Source organism: Megalops cyprinoides, chromosome 12 (genome assembly GCF_013368585.1).
Source record: "Megalops cyprinoides isolate fMegCyp1 chromosome 12, fMegCyp1.pri, whole genome shotgun sequence".
In the NCBI taxonomy this organism is placed as follows: Eukaryota; Metazoa; Chordata; class Actinopteri; order Elopiformes; family Megalopidae; genus Megalops; species Megalops cyprinoides.
Window position 1 is genome coordinate 1,636,601 of NC_050594.1, and position 19,773 is coordinate 1,656,373.

The following is a 19,773-nucleotide window of genomic DNA, read 5'->3' on the forward strand; positions in this document are numbered from 1 at the left end:
AAGGCAATGAATGATTTGTACTGCAGACTTAGATCTTTGCACTGAGAAGCGGTTGTCAGAGGCTGAAGTCAGTATAATTCCATTACGACAACCTGGATCTTGGGAAAATACAAGCGCTGAGTTCCAGTGGAGTTGTTTTACAGTAATGTAGTTTTAAAGTAGGCATTTTACCATGTTCCCTAGGTTAATGGCTGTTTGCAATAATTCAGACAACTGATTTGAATTAGGCCCACAGTCTATAACAATGGGACTCAGGACAATCAGGACTCTTTGAGAAGCAGGCAAGAGGCCTGGTTGTATGGCTGTTTTGGATACAAAGCAGACCTGCATCTAAAGGGTTCTCAAATACTTTTTCATAAATTTGTTGTCATATTTGAGTGTTAGAATTCAGGAATGTGTTCAAAATACATTTAAAAAGTGTTAGACTGTATCTTAGATTAAAGTCAAAATGTTGAAGTATACAGGAAAAATTTCTCAAATGAAAGGTAGCCTATTTTTATTTGAGGGGTGTATTTGAAAACACATCGAGAGGAAGACAAAAGAAGCCTGAGTCAGAACACTCCGTTCATATCTCATATCCATTCACTCAGAGACTAATCCTGCTTATTTTCAGCGCAGTGATTCACCAAAAGCAGACAGCCGTGACTGTGCGTGGCGTGATTCATGAGGTTTGGTACTGTACAGCCTTCCAAGACACTCTCCCAGTCTGCCTGGAGTATTATTTATGGTTTGATTTCATTGATATCATATGCCCTATCTTCTCAGCTTTACAAATTGGTACATTGGTTATGTTTTTCTTTTTTATTTTTTTCTTTGCTTAGCAGATGTCCATATGTACATAGTTGACATTTCATCTAATTCATCTGGAGAAATTTGGACTAAGTACCTCCCTCAAGGATACCAGGACAGTGTCCCATCAGGCAATAGCATCAGCAACTTTTTTGCAACAAGATGTGCTCCTTAACCACTACACCACATTGTGCTATTTAGTCTTTAAAGTGTCTCTCTATACGGGTAGGTTATTTCACTTTAACTGGGAGATAACAATTATTGAGTTCTGTAGTGGAGAGAAGTGGAGTCACTGTATGTTTGAGAAACAGAAAATGATTTTTTTAAAACATGCTTTTGTGTGTAGTATTAAAATATTTGCGTACCCGCACACACACGCATACAATCCGGGATAGCGTGGAGGCAGGGAAACTGCCGTGCAGGTTCGGCACTGAGCAGAAATCACGTTCTGTACTGTAATACGTCAGCAGATGGAGCGTTTCGGACGGGCCTTAAGACCCCACGGAATCCCGCAGCGCTGCCGGCGCAGAGCAGGCTGTCTCATACCATTTATGTAGTTTTGGGTGAAGGAGACGCAGCTGCCCCGGTCCGGGAAGAAAGCGCAGAACCAAGCGTGTCAGGAGGGCTTTCCTGCAAGTCAAGGCAACAGGGCAAAGGAAAAAGGCCGGTTCAAGAAGATGAGAACAGAGGGCATAGAGGGGACAGAAAGGTTTCTGAGTCCCGGCAAAGGGAGAGGATTACGAGCTGAGAAGCATTTTAAAGTTGGAGACCTCGTGTTTGTCTGCCCGGCGTACGCGTACGTGTTGACTGTCAGCGAAAGAGGCAGTCATTGCGAATTCTGCTTTACGAGGTACGTGTGCGCCGGGAGAGCTTGCAATGTGCTTCCCACGCTGCCGTTTGCGGGAGAGTCGGCGACCGGGGGGAAGGAAGTCGCTACTCATGTGAGAGAAAGGCTTCCTGTCTGCTGAATGGACGGAGCTACTTCTGTCTGACTTAGCAGAACACGAATGCGGACAATGGAGACATCGGCTGTTATTACCTCGCTGGCTATAAATGAAAAAAATACGCACACAGTGCTGCACATATTCAAAAGTTCTCAATAGGTAGTTAGCCGCCGTTATAGTACAATTTATCAATTGAACGGAAGCCACGTTATTCGTATAAGTACCTTTGCTCTGGTCGTGGCGTGGTCGGCTAGTCTGTTTATCATGTGTGCTTTGATAGTATTTATGACGCTTATTTCAAGTGGCAGTTGTGTCATTTTAACGACATTCTGTAGCGACTGACACATGGTTGGCCTGGCTCAAACTGCAGATCTGGCAGCAGTATCGCTTTAAAATAGGCTATCTGATGTAGGGACTGTAGAATGTTGTTATAACATGTTTTATCCTTAAAAGAAACAACCGTAAAATAGCGCATCCAGGAGCTTGAGTTGGGCAGGTCGGATTTTCGGTGTTTCCCGGAATGCGGTGTTGTCCGGTGTTCATTCGGACACGGCCTGTGTCACCTATCAGCAGCTGTCAGGCGGCCAAACGTTGGCTGCGACCTGAAGCAGCAAGGCATATGTTTTCTACCACACCATAAAAGGCTAGTTTAAAAATGGTATTCAAAAACCTGGCTGCAATCTAAGCAAAACGGAGAGGCTAGCCAAACGTAAGTAAGAAAACGTGGAAAGCACTTGATGCTGTAAGTTTGAGAATCTTTGCCCGGTGTCCGCTGATTAGAGAGCGCTTTGCATTCTCCAGCTCTTTGGTCACCTCTGACCTTTCTGCAGCGGAGATTATTTAACATATCAGAGGAACAAGGCTTAACTGTGAGCAAGCAGTTTGACAGATAGGATTTCTGTCATAAAGGTTTAAGTTTTGTTTATTCTCGTATGCATATGGTCAGTGACACACACACCAAACTACAGAACTGACTATGTGCAGTAAAAAATAGTTTATGTGATTTAGTTTCAGGACAGCTGCGAACCCTTAATCATTCAGGAATGAGTTTACAGAATGTGTCTGGCTTTTTCACAAAAGTATGTAAAAATGGTGGAGAACAGGGCCAACTACAGCAAAATGAAATTTGGAGATTAACCAAATCACCCTTGAGCAAAAGATATAACGCCCCCAGTAATCATCTAAGTTGACCGATCCTCAGACCTGGTTAGGAAATTATTATACCTGATTTATGAGGAAATGTTTGCTGGTTGCCGTGAGAAACCCCTCATTCCTCAGGCCTGAAGTGGGAGCGGTTCACTGCATTTTTATCAGTGTGTTTGCTGGGGCTGTGGGCCCAGGCGAAGTTGAGCTCTTGGCAGGAGATCAGTGACAGTGGCTGGGAAGCGAGGGTGGGCACAGCTTGCCGTGACACGGTGACGCACGTCAGAGCTTCCTGAAGGGCAGCGCGCGCATGCTGTAGCCGTATGGGTCTTCTGGCTGCTCTGACCACAGATGCGCCGTCCGTCAGCACACCTCTTCCGTGCTGGGATTCAGAGACCAGCCGGGTAAAGGCGTCAGTCAGCACACCTCTTCCGTGCTGGGATTCAGAGGCCAGCCGGGTAAAGGCCATTCAAATGTGCGACCCGGTCTTAGCATGGTGCACTGATGAAAACATTCACAAACACTTGAGATTAATCAAGGAAAAATGTATCATCATTATCATGACTCATTTAGTTGCTCATGTGCTAATGTCATCCAAGGCAATTAAAATCGCTCATGGCTGCGGTTCTCATTTTGATATACGCACTTTCTTAGCTGCATACTTAAGATATTAATACAGGTGATAACGACTAGAGGTTCCAGTGCTAGAATATACACAAACGCAAAGTGAGGTGAAGTTACTGAAGGCGAGGCTCTTGTTCATACTTAGTTTTCCAGAGTAGGAAGTGTGTTAACATTTGTTAAGGCCCACAGCTGAAAAAACGCACACAGGACCGAAGAATGGTGCAGTGCTGTGGAATCACAACCTCCAGGGGAGAGGCCTGTCTGAACTTTTAGTTGTTATTATTGGCATTAAATGATTCCTATGCCGCCCTTAAAAGTATGCTTTACAATTACAGTTTAGCATGAGAATCTGGCTGGAGTTTGACACATGTGATTTGTATGATACAAGGCAAAAAGCAGGTGTGTTTGAAAATGAACACCAGGATAATTGATTAGCTGGTTGTATCAAACACATGTCAGGACATGTGCACATGACCAACCACTTTCCCTGGGAACATCTCAAGGTGCTTTGTAAATTATTCTGCTTTCCAGAAGAGAACTGCTTCAAGACATCTGGCATATGTCTATAGAATAGCTGGCACTTTCTCTCTGACAGCTTATGATTGGCGTCTTTGCTAACAAAAGGATATCTCCCATGAATGTCTCCAGTTACACAAGTGACGCATTCTGGAAATGGGGATGATTGAGTCTGCTGTGCCAAACCCCACTCGAGCAGTTAGACTGGCGCTTTTTAGATTGCAGCTTGTCCTCCTTCAATGTAGATGTGTCAGTAACACCATTTTTTATGTCATTAGTTATTACTGTAATCGGTTTGATTTCACATCCAGTGATTTTAATGGGAGATCACTCTCTGGTTTCTGTCTGACACCTGGAGCACAGAGCGGCTTCTGTAAGCTCTGATAGATCATAGTCTTTAGATGCTTCAGGATTCGTCTGTTAGCTGCTGCAACTTTCTGTCTGCTTTTTGTGTTGTAACCGATGCAAACCACTTTGAGTGTGGCACAAATGTGTTATCAGACCTTACCAAGACTCAGTAAGGCACATTGTCCATACTGCCGCTGTAGAAATATGAGCTAAGCTATAAGTATTTATCACGATAATACCAGGTCTAATCATAGCATTTCCCAGCAGTTTCCCAGGGTGCAGTTCACCTGTTTTTGGCTTGTGCTGCAGTATTTCAGGACTGTGGGCAATAATGTGTCCAGTGATGTAGTACAACGACCCCCAGATTTCCTCATGCATTTAACCAAATGACAGCTGATGCTGGCGAACAAATGTTCTTATGAACAAATGAGTAGAATTATATGCTTAGATATCATATAATTGGCAGTACAATTAATTTAGATTTGTGATTGTTAACTAGGGCTGGCATTGGATCAAACCTTTTCCCAAACACCAGATGGAAGCTGCAGTTGGCGATGGGCTTCTTTGTGTTGTGTAACACAAAACACATTTCTGAGACAGAATGTAGCAGATGCTATTTTGTTTCAGTTCTCTGAAAATGCTCTTTCATTTTTTTTCAATTCCTGTAGCTAATGTTCTGAAAGAGTGTTGATGTGAGGCTCAAGCTGAAGGAAACGGGCTGAGATATTAATTTTTTGTTCTGTTAACATTTTTTTCAACCTGAGTTGCTGTTAAACTCATCATTTTGTGTAAGAAGTAAGGAAAGTGTGACTCAAACTCGAGCACAAAGTACTTTCATCTGTTGGATTTGTGTTTCTCTGTAGTCAGACACCTGAGAAAGCTGCTCTGTACACAGTCTCCTCCTCATTCGGCTTCAGCAAGGTGTCGGGACCTTGCCCTGTTGAGGCACCTCCTGTGTGTACACGGAGTCACTTTCAGAGGAAATTAAAGTGTAACTGGAGAGCAAAAACATCAGTCAAGTCTAACCGGGTTGATCTGTGGTGCAGCCACATTGACACTTTGTAGTGATCACCAAACCCATTACGTTTTGTGAATATTTTATTGAATAAAGGCAAATGTAAAGTTGCACCAGAAAGGTAAGCACAGCGTGATTGGATGTAAAGGAAAGGTAAGCACAGCGTGATTGGATGTAAAGGAAAGGTAAGCACAGCGTGATTGGATGTAAAGGAAAGGTAAGCACAGCGTGATTGGACGTTATGGAGGGCTGAGTAAATGTATATGTAAGGGAGAGCTGAGTGTGCTGTAGGCGTTTCTCTGGTAAGGTGGGGAAATGAGCGCGTTCACACCTGCTGTCTCAGCATGTCTTCTCTCATGATCCGCAGGAGGGAGGGCCTCTCCAAGTGTGGGAAGTGTAAACAAGCCTTCTACTGCAATGTGGACTGCCAGGTAAGAGAGCCAGAGCAGGAGGCCTGCGTGGCAGGGGGTAGCTGCACACCGCGTAATCCTAATGAAACGGTATCAGGAGCGGTTCAGTTTGTGAGGCTGAAGTCTGAGGCGGTGCTCCAGTGAGACCGTGTGTGTGTGTGTGTGTGTGTGTGTGTGTGTGTGTGTGTGTGCGTGCCTGCGTGCGTGCGTGTAAGACACAGCTCCATACGGATGCACCTGGATGAAGGCATCTGGCAGGATAACGCATTCATACAGAAGAGATGTAAAACTGAACACACGGGGCAGGCCTGGCAGCACACTGATATGAGGGGGATAAAGGAGAGTCTGAAACGAGGGTAGCAGCCTCCAGCCGAGCCCTCCGTAGTCACAGCGGCCTTCCTGGCCAGTCACAGCCAGGCTCCCCTGTGTCAGGTTACTGTGAACCTGAAAGCTCCTGCTGTCTACACTCCCTGCAGTCGTTAGTGCAGACGCCACAGGTTCTGTGTCTACACTCAAACGCATGCTAATGTTCTGTGATTGATCTCTGTGATGACGAACGTCAAACGCAGCCATAAATCCTCTGGCTGCAAATTCAGGAAGAGTTGAAAAGGAATGGTCCTGCAGAGGCATCATAAGGCGTCTCGCTGATGCAGAGGATCCTGAAAATACTAGACTGGAAAAAAACAAAATAATATGGAATACAGTATGAGATCCAGAATGTAAATAATATATTTTTGTTGAATGTTGGCAAAAGACACTGTGTATGTTGCAAGAAAATTTCATACTATAGGCAGTTTCGTGTGCCATGTGATTATATCTGTGTATTATGCAGCATACTCCACAGAATTCCTTTCTGGAGTTTGGGTTGTGTATTCACTGCCTGTTGGTTCCTTTGCGGTGTGGATGTGTAAGGAAGTGTGTTCTCCTGCAGAGAGGAGACTGGCCCATGCACAAGCTGGAGTGCACTGCCATGTGCACCTATGGAGAGAACTGGAGCCCCTCAGAGACCGTCAGGCTGGTGGCACGGATCATTACCAAGCAGGTGAGGGGCCTGTGGGCGGGGCTGAGAGGTGGGGGATGGGGGGCAGACCGCCCTCTGACCTTACCTGTCAGCAGAGGCTGAGGAAATGCAACAATCTGTGAAAGAGCGAACCCCATTTCATGCATCATGATAGAACAAAATGTTTTATTCCCACAAGGGAAATTTGACTTTCAACAGCTGCAGAGATGCAAAGAGCTACCATTTAAGCGTATATGAAAAAAAAACGTTTAAAAAGTACATTGTCTCTTCATTCCAGTCAGTTCCCCGCAGAAGCAAACGCTTTGCTACACCACTCATTAAATATGTATCTTGAAGTAGTCAATTAAGTCTAAGTGCAAGCAGGAAAGAGCATTTAAATAATTTGGTGGAGCATTTGGATGCAGTAAGTGATGGGCATTTGGGTTCAGTAAAGTGTCCGTCTAAAACACTGATTCCGCCACAGTGTGTAGCAGAAAATATACAGCTTATTCTGAATGATGTCATAACCACTGAGTTCAGCATCAATCTCAACAGAGTCTAAAGCCCCATAATGAATGGTGAGAAATAATTTTTGGATTTTGTTAATTTGTCCCTTCATGACATTCTTTCCCTCTACAGCACAAAGTCAAAAGATTGCATAACACAGCTGGTTGGTTTTAAGTATAGATAACATGGTTTCTGGAATGCGGCTTTGTTCACTTTTTGAATAGTTTTGTTCAAATTGAACATGGCCGACTGTTACCATGATTGGCAGACTATTGGCAACATTGTTCTCAATGAATAAGTCATTGCAATCATTTTACAAGCCACTGCTGAAAAGTAGTTGCATCTTGAACCTTGTAAGAATAGTCAGCTCATTGTTGGCATCAGCATAGCCACCGCACAGCATGTTATGTCTTTTGGCTCTGTAGTTGGTGTATTAAACTGTGCTCAGTTACGTCTCTCTCGGGTGGTTTCAGTTTGATTGATAATAGGCATGTTCATCAGCACGGTGGCAGACCCTCCCAAAAGGCAAGCATTAAAATAAAAATTTGTCCTCACTATTTAACAGGCACTTGTATCAAAGGCAGGATAGAGCACCCAAGTACAAGAGCACAATATCGCTGTTAGTACATTTTGTTTTCTTTGTCAGCAAGAATAATATTTGTAATAGAACATACACATATTAAACATTGTTCCTTGATGCATCTTATGAAAATCGTATAAAATCATACACAAAAGAAAAGCCTGTGTTTGACAGTAGTCTTTTGATTTCCCTCGGCTCTGCTTGTTGAGTTGGTTTAGAGGCTGTGAGATTAGGCTGTTCGCCTCAACAGCAGACCGCTGTGGGTGGGTTCTGTCTCCCATCAGGTCGTATGGAAGGCTTTCAGAACAACTCCCATTGCTTCACAGCATCAGAGGATTTGGATAAATGCTGCACGATGGATTGGTGTCTATTTATGGAATGGGCATGTTCTTCAGATTGTTTCACACTGGGAACTGGGAAAAGCTCCAACCTTTCGAACCATCCAAGCTCGGATGTGATTGTGTTTCAGTGACGTCTTCATAAGATAAACGAGATTGTGCGGTTGCATTCAGCCAAATTGGGGGCAGTATTCTCTTTTATTTGCAACGTATTGTAATTTAGCATATATCAATGCAGCCGGTTCACCTAAAGAATGTAATTTGACTGTAAGGGGGTGTGGCCAAGATAGAGGTTTACCTCTATATATTTACCTCTTTGCTTTCCAGGATCATGTGACTAAGGGTGGAAGTGACCCCCTGTTTGGACCCTTAGCTGTCAGAGTGGACAGCACTACTGTAGAGAAGGACTAAGTGGTAAAGGAGAACAGAAGGTCATGATTTGCAACACCAGGGGGTTTGGACATGAAACTTCAGTTTCTAGGTGTTGAAAATGTCACTTGTCATTACTTTTCTGTCTCCAGTGGTTTATAAAATTGCATCCCCAGTCTTGTCACTGTATTGATCTTGGTAATTTATCTAGTGAATGTGAGTATGTTAGAGAGATGTTGGAATAAAGCTCTGCTGACCAAGCTTCGGCCAAAGGAAGCCTATAGGTTAGTATGAGGAGCCAGTGTCACTCTGTTCCGATACAACGGCAGTGCAGTGCTATCTGTATCTTCAGAATAGAAGTCAGTATGACCATTGCTCACGTCACGTCCAGCTGTTTTTCCTCATTCAGATCAGGAGCAGAGCACTTTTGTTTGGTTTTGCCATCTTTAACAGCAGCTGCCCTAGCAGACAGAAAAACTTCTGCTATACCCGTGCATTGCACAGCATTTCATGGGGAAAACACAGACTTCTTCTGCTGTTACGCTGAAGTTTTCTTAGTTCTCACTGATCCACCTGAAAGGGCTATCTGTACCGCTGTTCAGCAGGCTGACTAATTCTTATACTTTAATGTTCATTTAAGGGTTCATCTGCTCACCATTTCTCATCCTTTCACCACCTCTTTCGCCTTTTAACCATCTTTTGATCAAACAGTAAATGAATGGTCCCCCTTAGATGAGGATGGGTACTTTCAGAGCAGGCCATGACTGATCTAAGCTGAAATCCTGACAGGAAATACCACTTGTTCTGGCAACATTTCCCATTGATAAATCAGCCTTTCTGTGTGTTTTGCAGAAGACCGTGACAGAGAGGACGGCCTCTGAGAGGGTGCTCGCCCTGAGGGAGTTTGAAGCGCGTGAGTATGACTTTAACACCCTCAGACCTACTGAATGGTAACCAGAGGCAAGTGGAGACTGCTCACTGTGAATTAAGCTCATACTGGGATCAACACATCAGAGCGCTCTTTCATTTAGCAAACAGGTTTTGGCCTTTAGATCATGTGTGTCTGAAAACTGTATCATCGTTTTTTGTAACTAGGCTGAGTGAAGTTTCCCTCATGTAGATGTAAGTTCAGCATAATGTAGGTTTGGCCGGTAATGGAGCCCCACGTGGCGGTCAGCATTGCTGAAGTGCAGTTGTGTGTGGGGACTGGCAGGGGTATGGGGTTCAATGGATGGTCAGATGTCATCAGTGAAGATGGAGAGAGTTGTGAAAGGTTTTTAAAAATTTCCTGGTTGAGTTCAGATGCAACAGTTAAAAAAAGAGTTGATGTGATGAAAAATAGATTTATTCCATACCATGGAGATCAGGGGTGGGATTTTTTTTTTTATATGGGCCACTGATTGTGTCCTGGCTGTGTGTCCAGCAGCTAATAAAGGAAGACATTGACATGCAATTGCTGCTGTTTTCATCATTATTCAGTGATCATGGGTAATGAAGAGTTAATGTAAATATTCCTCGGCAAATGAATGGGTTATAAGGTTATGACAGGACACAGGCAGCCAGTGTTAAGCTGATGGTGTCTGTTCATCCGCCACTCGGCGGGTGTCTGACAGCGGGAAACGGCTTCCTGTTACTCATGTGTTTCACCTCCACCTGTCAGTAACATCTCACCTGCACACCGCTTTCACAGGGAGGCTCAGGTGGGCCGGAGCCTGTGCTTCATTCCAGTGACACCCCTTTCACAGGGCAGTGTAAACCGCAATACTGCACATAACTATGTGTAGGAAACTGGGTCAGGGAAATTTCTCTTAATGCCCATTTGGCTTATGTCCCTGGTGCCTATTTATAAATTCGCGGTGCCTGCCATGTGGTGCCCTTGGCTGCCCTTGATTGGATGTGCCAGGACATATTCGGAATTCTTCTGGCCAGAGCTGTGTGAATGGGTCTCACTCGCTGTAAATCAAAGGAGGGTTTCGCCAAATGGGTCGGCCAATAAGCAGGGCTCCGCCCAGCACAGGCAGGCTTCCTGTCCCCAGCTGGTAATGGCAGTGACAGCTGTGGAGACTGATGTATGAAGCCATCTCGAGGAATCACATAGTTTAGGGTGGTCCTTTTAGTCAGTCTTTGCATGTTGGCAATGCTAAGAAAATGGTCATCCGGCCCAAAAGGGAAGTCCTAAAATGATTTGTGAGCCCCGTGTAATTCGTCTGAAGTCAGACAGAGTTTTGTCTTGCTCCAGGATGGATGGATAGTCCTTGTTTAGGTTCTAATGTCCTCGTCTGGCTGTCGTGTGTACTTGCAGTAAGGAGGTGGAGCAGCACCCCTGAGTCTCCTTGGTTTCTCTGACCCTGTGCATGTGAGAGTGTGTACATGTGTGCTCGCGTGTGTGAGTGTGTGTGCGAGTGTGCGTTTGTGTGTGTGTGTGTGTGTGTGTATAGGTGCGCGAGTGCGTGAGTTTGCGTGTGTGTGTGTCAGAGAGACGCAGGTGGCTGAGTGCACAGCAGGATGTCTCTGAAGGGTTCTCAGTTCAAATGCATCAAGGCAAAGGCTCACGCCTGTGCTGGTGACTCAGTCAGGAGAGTCTTCCCTCAGGGCTACAGGGAACCTACTGCTGCTGCTCACGCAAGCCTTCCACCTACTGTGAAATCACACCTGTTACCTCCATCCTCACCTTCAGCTGACTGTAAAATCACACCTGTTACCTCCATCCTCACCTTCAGCTGACTGTAAAATCACACCTGTTACCTCCATCCTCACCTTCAGCTGACTGTAAAATCACACCTGTTACCTCCATCCTCACCTTCAGCTGACTGTGAAATCACACCTGTTACCTCCATCCTCACCTTCAGCTGACTGTGAAATCACACCTGTTACCTCCATCCTCACCTTCAGCTGACTGTAAAGAGACAGCAGGGCTGACTGTAAAGAGACAGCAGGGCTGATTTCGGGACCGGCGGTTGGAGAGGATGCGGGTGTCATTCAGCAGGTAATGAAGGACAGGATGGAGGTAACAGGTGTGAAATCACACCTGTTACCTCCATCCTCACCTTCAGCTGACTGTAAAATCACACCTGTTACCTCCATCCTGTCCTTCATTACCTGCTGAATGACACCCGCATCCTCTCCAACCACCGGTCCCGAAATCAGCCCTGCTGTCTCCACCCTCTCACCATCTTTCCCCTCTGAATGAACAGCCCCTCCTTTTCCCCCATAGCTCGGCTCGGAGCCTATCAGATGACACACGTCTGCATATGCCACCTCTGTTATGGCAGAGGTCACAGTGGCGGGTCCTGCCCTGCAGTGCTGATCTCCTCAGTGCAGCCCTGTGATGCGATGCCTCTTCTCCATCTGCAGATCTGGACAAGCTGGATAATGAGAAGAGAGAGATGAACCGGACAGATATAATCGCTCTGCATCACTTCTACTCCAGACACCTGGATTTCCCTGATGACGACTACCTCACTGAGCTCTTCGCCCAGGTGAGGGACATGCACTGACACATAACTCTTTGGTGTTTTGGTGCTAACTGCTGTTTCCTGCTGTGTCGAGAAGTTTGGTGTTTTGGTGCTAACTGCTGTTTTTTCCTGCTGTGTTGAGATGTTTGGCGTTTTGGTGCTAACTGCTGTTTCCTGCTGTGTTGAGATGTTTGGTGTTTTGGTGCCAACTGCTGTTTCCTGCTGTGTCGAGAAGTTTGGCATTTTGGTGCTAACTGCTGTTTCCTGCTGTGTTGAGAAGTTTGGTGTTTTGGTGCTAACTGCTGTTTCTTCCTGACTCCTCCTGCCAGGTTAACTGCAACGGCTTCACCATTGAGGATGAGGAGCTCTCCCACCTGGGCTCTGCAGTGTTCCCTGAGTAAGACTCTTTACAACCCCACCTTTGCTTCTCTTCCACTGGATTTACAGTTTGGAAATCATAGGCAAATGTAAATATAAATAAAGTAGTGCGTGCTGTTACGGTAGAGGAATACTAGGCTTATGTTAGGTTAGTATCTGATGATGAACTTTGTTTTAGCATTGATTTTCAGATGTGTAACATGGATGTGACGATGAGCTACAGAGATCTTACTTGCTTCAAAGGTGGACCCATTCCGCGGTCCATGATGAAAAATGCTAGCGAAACACTTGTCATTAATCTCTCATAGAATTACCTCCAGCAGCTTACTGTTTACTGTATATTGTTTCATACACAATATTTCTAATGGCATCTCCAGAAAGAATACATATAAGAAATACAGAGGAGTGTGACAGAGGAGTTTGTAACAGGCAGTGTGTGATGAAGGGAGTGTGTAACAGGCAGTGTGTGACGGGGGGAGTGTGTAACAGGCAGTGTGTAATGGGGGGAGTGTGTAACAGGCTGTGTGTGATGGGGGAGTATGTAACAGGCAGTGTGTGACGGGGGAGTATGTAATGGGGGGAGTGTGTGACGGGAGGAGTGTGTAACAGGTAGTGTGTGACGGGGGGAGTGTGTAACAGGCAGTGTGTGATGGGGACCCTCTCTCTGGGACAGCGTTGCCTTGATGAACCACAGCTGCAGTCCTAACGTCATCGTCACCTACAAGGGGACGGTCGCCGAGGTGAGGGCTGTCCAGGACATCCACCCTGGAGAGGAGGTGAGGGTCAGAGGTCAGAGGTCAGAGGTCAGGGGAGGGGCTGATTGATTGATGGGCAATAGCAGACTTGAGAGATGATCAGTTCAACAGGCTGTAGAATGCCAGCCTAGCTGTGTGCACATGAGTTAATCGGTACTCGGAAAATTAGGGCAGGAGATATCCATGTTTGATAAATGGGTTGGATTCTCTGAACACACACCGAGCTGGAAGTCAATACAGTTTCTTTTTTTCCTTTTTTTCAGGGAATAACAGAACGGTGTCCAGATTGACTGTGTGTTCTGACTGCATGTCATCTCTGTCTCCTGCAGATTTTTTCCAGTTACATTGACCTCCTGTATCCCACTGAGGACAGAAATGAAAGGCTGAGAGACTCCTACTTCTTCACCTGTGATTGCAAAGAATGTAGCACCAGGTCAAAGGTAAGAGGCTGCTCCTGATCCAGGGAAGAGTGCATCTGACACTGCTCTCTGATTGCCTCTCAGAGAAAGCACTTTCAAGATGGGAGAATTCTTTCCCTGCGCATATGTTAAGATGTCGGGTTAGAGTGACGTCTGGGATCGTCTGGTCCTGAGTGTGTGGCCACCTCTGCAGCTGTCTCTAAAGCACAGACAGGCACTGTCGGGAACAGAGAGGAAAGCCACACTGATTCAGCAGTCGTATCTTTGAACAGGTGGTTAGCTCTGCCAGGTGCCTCTCTGGAGAGAGACTGCAGACACTGCAGCCAGCATAGAGCAGAGAGCACTAGTCAGGATCTGAGTGTTTAAATCTTACATGCACACAGACACACATGCACATACACTCACACGCGCACGTCTCCTGGACTGCGTGGGGCTCCTGGACTGCGTGGGGGGTGGGAGATGGGGGGTGGGAGATGGGCGGTGGGAGGAGGGCGGTGGGAGATGGGGGTGGGAGATGGGGGTGGGAGAGGGCGGTGGGAGATGGGGGTGGGAGAGGGGGGTGGGAGATGGGGGTGGGAGATGGGGGGGGGTGAGCCCTGTTGAGAAATGTCACTGGCCCTGCTGTGGCATTCCCTCCCCCAGGATAAGGCCAAGATGGAAGTCCGGTCATCGGGCACAGTCCCGGAGCCGGAGGAAATCCAATCCATGGTGAGGTACGCCAAGAATATCATCGAGGAGTTCCGCAGAGCCAAACACTACAAGAATATCCTTCCCTGTTGGGTCTGCCTGAGTGATCCTCTCACTGCTGTGGGCCAGAAAGACATGAGACACAATAAAGAGAAAGGGCATTGCCTGCCAGTGGGTATGCATTATACAGGTGACTGGCACTCTTGCTAATCAGACAGGTTTTGAGCAGTGATCCGTTTAAAGACAACATTTCTGCCTTTTCTTTCAAGCTCCCAAGCCACCGCTGATCTGTACATATTTATACACAGCGGTAAACAGTGTGAGTAATAAGCTGACTGGGTAAGCGGGTGATCTGACATAGGCCAGTGTGCAGTAAACATTAGCGTGAGGCTCTACGCATCGGATCTCTGCGCAAGCCGTCTGTTTCAGACCTTGACTCCACAGCACCCCCTAGTGATCTGCTGGAGATCTGTGAGCTGAGTCTGGAGAAGATGGGCTCTGTGTTCGACGAGACCAACGTGTACATGCTGCATATGATGTACCAGGCCATGGGGGTGTGCCTGTACATGCAAGACTGGGACAGGGCCATGAGCTACGGCGAGAAGATCGTCAAACCCTACAGGTGAAACACACACCTTTTCTCCCTTTCAGGAAAAGGCGGGGCAACCCCTGCAGGGACTTCCTGTTTTCACTCTGGAGTCAGTATGTTGGAAGGAAATAACCACACCTGGTGTTTCAGGTAGTCAGGTAACATAGTCTAAAAATCATATTAGAACTGTCACATTCTTACCTGGATGACAGTGTCTTGTGAACAGCCATGTCATTTTACATGCCCAAACAAATGATATGCGTATCTCATGGATACATCATGGGTTAATGAGACAATCCATTGTTGCTATGGAAGCTATGAGGAACTTTTTCGAGTGATGAGCATTATAATTGAGGAAGTTTGCGTAAGACTTTCGCACGTACTCCTTTCACTTTAATACAGTAAGAAGTCAAAGGCTTATCTGTGTATTTAGATGAGTCCAATATGAGAGAATCAGCACATGTATGTATATATACTGTACATATACATTATATCATCAGTAACTCTTCTGCCACATCACACACATAACAGTGATATAGATCTTTCAGCATGGCTCAAATTGTGCAGTGTGTGTGTGTACAGTTGCTTTGGATTTTTTTTGTCATAAGCACTGAGAGGACAGAGCATGTTGTTTGAATGGCATTAAATGTTAATTGTGATGGTTGACCAGGTGTCTCTACCTGCCTTTCCTCACAGTGTGCACTACCCTGCCTACTCTCTCAACGTGGCGTCCATGTACCTGAAGCTGGGCAGACTGTACCTGGGGCTGGAGAAGAGGTCCGCCGGGGTCAAGGCCTTGAAGAAGGTCAGTTACACTGTGAGGCTGATCCGAGGTTAATTGCACAAGCTCTTTAGGAGGCTGAAACTTTACCTTGTCAGAAAAAAAGAGCTGAATTGCTCTCAGAAGCGCAGGCTCCAAAGCAGTCGTCCAATGAGAAATAGGTGCCTTTCTAATTGGCTGACTTTCGCCTCTCCCTCCGTGCTCCACCCAGGCCCTGGCCATCATGGAGGTGGCCCATGGGAAGGACCATCATTACCTGGCTGAGATCAGGAGGGAGATGGAGGAGCAGCCCTGAGACACCGGGGACGAGGGCGGAGGAGCACAAACCACGCGACACACGACATCAGCGTCCCTCCTACAGCTGCAGCCGAGGCCACCGGCTGCTTTCAGAGGGCCCCGTGACTGTTTCACGGAAAAATAAATAAAACCCCAGGAGAGTATTGGCTGGACATGCCCAGTGTTAAAGTGTCCGCCATGTTGACTTGGTGTGTGCGTGGCGTGTCCAACTGCATACTTTCCCTGGGGTTCATACTGTTTTTTTTTTTGGTTTACAGAGAGCATAGTGTGTATTTCAGACTCAGATTAGATGCACATGGTGAATAGCAATGTTAAGGCAAGTTACTGATAGCGTTTTTGCAAAGCATTGACATAAAGATTCCCTTTGATGTCAGTGACTCTTAAACGATGCAGTTGCATCATCATCATGTATCTTAAGGAGGCGGTGCTTTTACAGAAACGGGGACTGGAGTGTCACAGGTTTTCTATTTGGCATAATGAATGTTACAGACTTCATGAAGAGACTACAGCCTAAAGGTACTTTGATTGGCTGGATTTGTCTTCAATCAGTTGTAAAACAATGAAAAATGAATGTGATTTTTTAAGATTTAAGTTTTGTTTTTTTTTCATTCATCTCTGATTTAGAGTTGCAGCATGCCTATTTGTCTTTATTTTTCCAAGACAGCAGTCCTATTATATTATATGAAAATATAATACATTTCCATATTTGATGAAATATGTTGAAGCAGAGGATTGCTGCATGGACTATTCACATCACCTCGTACTGAACGGACCTTAAATTATTTTTAACTGAGCTTCAGAGTAATGGAAGTGTTTCTTTGCTGTTTACATTTTCTTTCTCGCAGTGTCAGAATGCTGTCTGGTTGGTTGGTTTTGGATTATGGCAGCAATATGGGGAAAACACTCTCTCACCTGCTGCTTCTCCATTAAGCAGGGTCCTGAGACCCGCAGCAGCTGAGATCAGCTGTGTTATGAGTGTGCATGGTGTTGCCCTGGTCCCGCTCTTCACGTGCTGTTAAGGAGAGCAGTCAGCAAGGTTTCACCATTCTTGCAGTCATGACCTTTTTCCAAGTGGCCTGGGGCATTTTTTTTTGCAATTTGTCCTTCTGTCGCAAAACTGGGTTGGGTTCTGTAACATGGGCAGGTATGCATGGATTTTACTAAAAATAAATATTGTTCCCACTGGTCCCCAGAACTGTACCGATTATCAGGCCAAGAGGCCAGAATCCGTTCTCTGTTTTTGGTCCGTCTCTCCCCCAGCAGTGCATGAAGTGTACTGAAACATCATAAATGTTATCCTCACTGTTCCCTGTTCCCCTGAGCCCTGCACTTCCTCAGATTAAAGGGTCCAACATCAAGGTCGCAGAAGCTCTAAATCGTTTTTCCAATTGAAAGCTTACTACTTTTGCATTTACAAATCTTCATCCAGCGTGCTTTCCTGTCCAGTTTGCATGTTAAACTCTCATCTCTACAGCAGATCACCATACCACTCATTTCATCACCTTAGTGCAAGCATACATACAACCTCTCTTTCAATGTCAGTTTCTGTGTGTTACATGATAACATGATATGGATATTTATACCTTTTTTTTTTTTACTGTCCTAGTTGCTGTTCTGTACTTTTCATACTGATCGTACTCACCCAACAATCAGGGATTGCCATATATGGAATATTTCCTGTCTGGCTGCATGATTGATATTCCCACTAATTTTCATACATGATATTGATTGTATTGTATAATACACAGGCATAGAAGCTACAGGAATGCAGTCTTGCTACATTATTTTGATTGTAATTTTTGAATATTTCATGAGCACCACACAAAGGAAAATTATGACTAAATGACTTAAACTGTATATAAAGCACATTGGAGCCTCAAGATTTGACAGGGTGTGGAATATGGTAGGGGTTTCAAGCTGCATCCAAAATGTGTAGGCATAGTTGATAGAAATGGCTGCCATAAGACAATCATTTTGCACCATTGGTGAATAAATATGCAAATGAGTAAATCCAGTTCGGTCATGGTATGTGTTCATGCTCTGGGCTGTACTGGAACAGTTCAGCTTTTGAAACTGATAAAAATGGTGGACATTAACTGCATTTAAACACTTTTCAAGCCAGTTTTGTACATGAGGTGACTTAGCAGCGTGGATGTCATGCCTTTCTCAAAAAAACCTTCTAAATAAAAAATATTTTATAATTCTCATATTACACATGGCATGTCTTAGAGGTCACTTTGTGCTTAATCCCCAGCCAGTGCTTGTAGCTATATTCAATAGCGAATTGTTTGCATACACATTGTATCGTTCCTCTGTAGCACGTTTTATGGTCTGCAGTGATCATTTTCAAATGAAAAGAGGTATGGATCTTGTGAAGGTTTATTTCAGGTATAAATCTCTCTAATTAAAACTCCTTGCTGTTAACGTGAATGAGTGTGCTGTGTGTTCGGCTGTACCCGGCCAGAACTCCTCCCCACCCGGCTGGCTTTGCTCCAGAACCTCTCCATGGCTTTTTCTCCTGCGCTCTTATGCCCTCTTACAGAAGCGGGATCTGTGAAAATAATAACCAGCTCATGTACCTCATCCGCTGTATCCATGGCGATGGAACTCACTCCCTGCTCCCTCACCATCTGCCAGAAGTCCTGGCACGTGCGCGAGAGCAGGCCGCGGGTTACAGTGTAGCGGCCCTCCTCCCCTCCCTGCTGGTGCCTACCGGGGGACAGGCTGCAATGCGCACATTACATGCATTTAGCAGACGCGTGTGAGCATAACAGTATTTGAGCCCTACCACAAGTTACCTTGTGCAATCTGATGAATGCAAAGTATACTACGATACAACAGTCCCTAGAACACAGAATCAAAATACGTTGCAATACTACACCTAAAATAAGTATCAAATGCTAGAGGTGGCAGGTGTTAGGGGGCGGGGATTGAGGTGGAACCGAGATGCAGTCTGCGTTGGAATATGGCCAGTGATTCCGCTGTCCTAACTCAAGTGGGGAGTTCATTCCACCAGTGAGGGACCAGTACAGACAGGGATTGTGTCTGAGAAGAGCAACCCTATCGGTTTGGGACAATCAGTTGCCCTGTAGATGCAGAGTGCAGCGATCTTGAGGGAACATAGTGTTTGAAGAGCAGTCATAGGTATGAGGGGACTGTCCCATCTGCTGTCCTGTATGCCCAGCAGCAAGGTTTTGAAATTGATGCCAGTGATAACAGGAAGACATGTGCACACACACAGACACACACAACTCACACGCACACAGACAGTTTACAGGGAGAGGGGCATGCATGCAAAGACTAAATAAAACAGGTGAGTGTGGTATTGTACTGAGAGCCCTTGCCTAATGTTTATGTGGATTTCAGGCAAAGACAGAAAGGAGGGGAAAGTCGTGGTGAGGCCACAGTGATGCTGCTGTGTGGGCACAGAGGGGAAATGAGAGATCTCAGCTAGTCTTGAATGTACCGACCAAGAAGCTGTCTGTGTGCTGTTGTGTAAGAGCAGATTGAGAAGCAGTAATGAAACGTTTAATGCCCGCCATCATACCCACGGCCACCAGGGGCAGTGTGGCTTACAGATAGGTCAACAAGAGTGAAGCGTGTTATTAAGGAGTTAGTACTACAAAGCAAAGCAGGTGCTGCTGCATTTAATGCACAATCTTTATGCCCTCTAAAGCAACACAACAGCTTTGACACAGTCTGCGCAAAGTTTGTTCTGTCTTAATATTTTTAAGCCTAGCTGCTGTAAAGTCTTGAATTATTCTTTTCAACACCATCCTGTAAGACAATGAAATCTCTTCCTCATATTTTTCATTCCTTTTTGTGAGAT

General features: G+C 45.6%; 1 protein-coding gene across 2 annotated transcripts; it reads left to right on the forward strand.

The window, feature by feature from the left end:
- Positions 1-1,282: 1,282 nt before the first annotated feature.
- Positions 1,283-17,898, forward strand: smyd2a (SET and MYND domain containing 2a). 2 transcript variants are annotated; one of them, XM_036542565.1, is made up of 12 exons: positions 1,283-1,639; positions 5,747-5,810; positions 6,721-6,831; positions 9,436-9,496; positions 11,938-12,062; positions 12,368-12,435; positions 13,090-13,192; positions 13,501-13,611; positions 14,233-14,353; positions 14,725-14,899; positions 15,563-15,671; positions 15,859-17,898. In XM_036542565.1, exons 1-12 carry the CDS (start codon positions 1,467-1,469, stop codon positions 15,940-15,942), a joined length of 1,305 nt encoding a protein of 434 aa, XP_036398458.1. In that variant the 5' UTR covers positions 1,283-1,466; the 3' UTR covers positions 15,943-17,898. The 2 variants fall into 2 exon arrangements, with proteins under 2 accessions (XP_036398458.1, XP_036398459.1); XM_036542566.1 differs by lacking the exon at positions 1,283-1,639 and adding an exon at positions 4,419-5,500 and having other exon boundaries at positions 5,533-5,810.
- The last annotated feature ends 1,875 nt before the right edge of the window (positions 17,899-19,773 follow it).